We start from the raw sequence: 3,560 nt of genomic DNA on the forward strand, positions 1-3,560 counted from the left end.
GGTTCCGCGTTGTAAAAAAGCAATAATTTCGTTTCTCCAATCCCATGTTAAATGATTAAAATTTACTTCGTTCTTATCAGGTTCGAGAACGAAATGAAATAAATGTACGACTGAAGCATTTGCGTCGTTTGCTACGTCTGCTGCAGATGCGAGATTAGCTAAAGCATCTGCCTCCACATTCTCATCTCTTGGGATCTGCATTACTTTCCAAGTTTGGAATTGCATTATTAGTTCCCGTACCTTTTAGAGATATTCTTGCATTCGTGTCTCCCTGGCTGTATAAGTCCCCAGCATTTGATTGACCACGAGTTGAGAATCACTCTTGATTATAATCTGTGTTATGCCGAGTTCTCGTGCCAATTCTAGACCTGCAATTACAGCCTTATACTCTGCTTCATTGTTAGTTATAGAATGACATTTTATAGCCTGTCTAATAGTATCACCCGTAGGTGGCATGAGAACTATCCCTAGGCCTGCTCCTTTTACATTAGACGAACCATCAGTGAATAAAATCCAAGTCCCCGGGTTTACACCATTAAAAACTTGTAATTCTTTTTCTGCTTCTAAATGCATCCCCTGGCTAAAATCAGCTATGAAATCGGCTAATACTTGAGATTTTATAGTAGTCCTAGGTTGATAAATGATTTCGTATTCACTTAATTCTATAGCACATTTTGCTAGCCTCCCTGACAATTCATGTTTATGCAAAATGTTTCGTAATGGAAAAACAGTAACTACAACAATGGGATGACATTGAAAATATGGTCTTAATTTTCTAGATGCCAGGATCAAAGCTAATGCTAATTTTTCTAGTTGTGGATATCGTGTTTCAGCATCTAATGACTTGCTTACATAATAGATAGGAGATTGTTTACCTTGGTCCTCACGGACTAAAACATCACTTACCGCAACTTCTGACACGGCCAAATAGATGAGTAGCTTTTCTCCTTCTTTTGGTTTTGCCAATAATGGTAGATTGGACAAGTAAGATTTTAAATTTCTAAGGGCTTGTTGGCAATCTTCGTTCCATTAAAAATGATCTTGCTTTTTGAGTGCGGAGAAAAATTTAAAGCATTTTTCTGAAGATTTGGGAATAAATCTCCCCAAGGCTGCAATTCTTCCCGTTAGCCTTTGGACTTCTTTTTTACTCGTAAGGATGTCAGGGATATCCTCTATTGCTTTGATCTGAGAAAGATTTACCACAATACCATGGTTAGAAACGAGAAAGCACAAAAATTTACCTGAGGCAACCCCAAATGCACATTTTTCTAGATTGAGTTTCATATTAAATTTTCGTAAAATTTCAAATGTAACAGATAAATGAGAAATATGATCATGAGAATGCTGGGTTTTGACGAGCATATCGTCTATATATACCTCCATAGTTTTTCCTAAATGTTCTTGGAACATTTTGGTGACCAACCTTTGATAGATTGCTCCAGCATTTTTGAGCCCAAAGGCCATTACTTTATAACAGTAAGTCCCCTTATCTGTGATGAACGAAGTTTTTTCTTTGTCACTGGGGTCCATTTTAATTTGGTTGTACCCCGAATATGCATCTAAAAAACTCAAAAGTTCATGTTCTGCAGTTGCAACAATTAACTAATCTATATGCGGTAAAGGGAAAGAATCTTTTGGGCAGGCTTTGTTAAGATCTGTATAATCCACGCAAACCCGCCACTTACCATTTTTCTTAGGTACAACAACTGTGTTTGCTAACCAATTAGGATACTTTACCTCGCGTATTGACCCAATTTTTAATAGCTTTTGGACCTCATCTTGAATCACCTGATTTTTGAAAGCTCCTTGCTTTCTTTTCTTTTGCTTTACTGGTGTGAAGGATGGGTCTTCATTTAGTTTGTGAGTCATCACATCCGGTGGTATCCCTGTCATATCAGCATGGGACCAAGCAAAACAGTCCACGTTAGCTTTTAAAAATTCAATCAACATACCTCGCATGTCTGAGCTTAAATTGGCTCCAACATAAACCTTCCGTTCAGGCCATTGCTCAAATAATATCATAGCCTCGAGCTCTTCAATTGTTGTTTTGATATTTTCATTCTCTTCAGGTTCCTAAATTGTATCAGGTCTCGAGTCTAAATCTGTCTTTTCTTGTTCGATTGAGGTTTGATCTTTGATACCTTCAACTATTTCCTGTAATTGCTATTTTTCTTTATTTACGGTGCTCGTATCTGTTACAGCGTTGATACTCCTGGCTGTCTGCTGATCCCCAAGAATTTGGCAAATTCCCCACGGTGATGGGAATTTAATAACTTGATGTAGAGTTGATGGGACAGCATCCATGTCATGGATCCAAGGTCTCCCCATGTAATATTGTAAACCATTTCCATATCTACTGCCTGAAATTTAGTTTCTTTAACAACACCTGCAGTAAAAGTTGTTAGAATTACCTCTCCTTTTGTTACCACACTTGAATTGTCGAACCCGGATAGGGTATGCACCTTAGGTATCATTTTGTCTTCAGCTTGCATTTCACGTAATACCCTTAATAGTATAATATTCACGGAACTTCCTGGATCAATCAAAACTCGTTTTACATTAGTATCATATACAAGTAAAGATATTACCAGTGCGTCGTTATGTGAGGTCATTACTCCTTCGGTATCTGCATCATCGAAAGAAATACTTTCGTTTTCTAAAACCTGCCGTACCCGTTTCCCGTGTGTTATCGTTACTTTAGAAACCTTGTTGGAAGCCGTATATGTTACACCGTGAATATCTTCTCCCCCACTTATAACATTCATAGTTCTCTTCGGTGAAAGGGGCTTTGGTGGCTCCTGCCTATTTTTCATATAGGCTTGCTTACCTTTCTCACTAAATAACTCAGTGAGATACCCTTGTTTCAATAGATGATCCAATTCACTTTGTAAGAATCTACATTCTGAAGTTTTGTGCCCATGATCATTATGGAATTCGCACCAATGGTCTGGATTGCGTCTATTTGGATTTGACTGCATCTCTTTTGGCCATCGTACCTTATCTCCCATGTTCCTCAAAAAAGCAACGAGCTCGGAGGTAGTGACATTAAAGTTATATCCGCCGAACCTTGCTTTTAAACTTCTGTCATTATCTCGTGACTCTTGTCTGTTTCGGTCATTTCTGAACCTTGATGAAGAACCAGATTCCCTGTTCCTCGATTTTTGATCATATCATTGACTATCCTGCTTTGACCGTGAGTCTTTCCGTGTAGGTCCTATATATGGATCGTACCTGTTTTTACCTGATCTTTTTTCGGATTCTGATCTCCTAGAATTGCTCCTTTCTTCATGACGAAACTGAGGTACGGTATCTTCCTCAATTCTCAACTTCGTACTATACCTGTTATAAACGTCATTCCACGTGGATGCAGGAAAATCTCGAAGGCTTTCTTTAATTCTTCTCGTGGCTTCTGAGCTTTTGTCATTTAAGTTGCTTGCAAAAGCTATTGCAGCCCAGTTATCTGGTACACGAGGTAAAGTCATTATTTCACGTTGGAATCTATCAACAAAATCCCTGAGCAACTCGGAGTCGCCTTGCTTGATTTTGAAAATATCCTCCAT

General features: G+C 38.4%; 1 protein-coding gene across 1 annotated transcript; it reads right to left on the minus strand.

Annotated features, from left to right (window-relative positions):
* Window positions 1-1,172: 1,172 nt before the first annotated feature.
* LOC138887597 (uncharacterized) lies at window positions 1,173-3,560 on the minus strand. Its single transcript, XM_070169362.1, has 3 exons — window positions 3,242-3,560; window positions 2,275-2,857; window positions 1,173-1,185 (listed from the first exon to the last, which is right to left on the minus strand). Exons 1-3 carry the CDS (start codon window positions 3,558-3,560, stop codon window positions 1,173-1,175), a joined length of 915 nt encoding a protein of 304 aa, XP_070025463.1.

Source organism: Nicotiana sylvestris, chromosome 3 (assembly GCF_000393655.2).
Source record: "Nicotiana sylvestris chromosome 3, ASM39365v2, whole genome shotgun sequence".
NCBI classification, from domain to species: Eukaryota; Viridiplantae; Streptophyta; class Magnoliopsida; order Solanales; family Solanaceae; genus Nicotiana; species Nicotiana sylvestris.

Excerpts from the sequence above, each read along its gene's own strand:
- LOC138887597 (XM_070169362.1), bottom strand. The coding sequence starts at position 3,560 with ATGGAGGATATTTTCAAAATCAAGCAAGGCGACTCCGAGTTGCTCAGG. Across the intron at positions 2,858-3,241 it reads AGAATCCGAAAAAAGATCAG|GGTATCTCACTGAGTTATTT; the intron begins GTAAAAACAGGT and ends TATTGAAACAAG.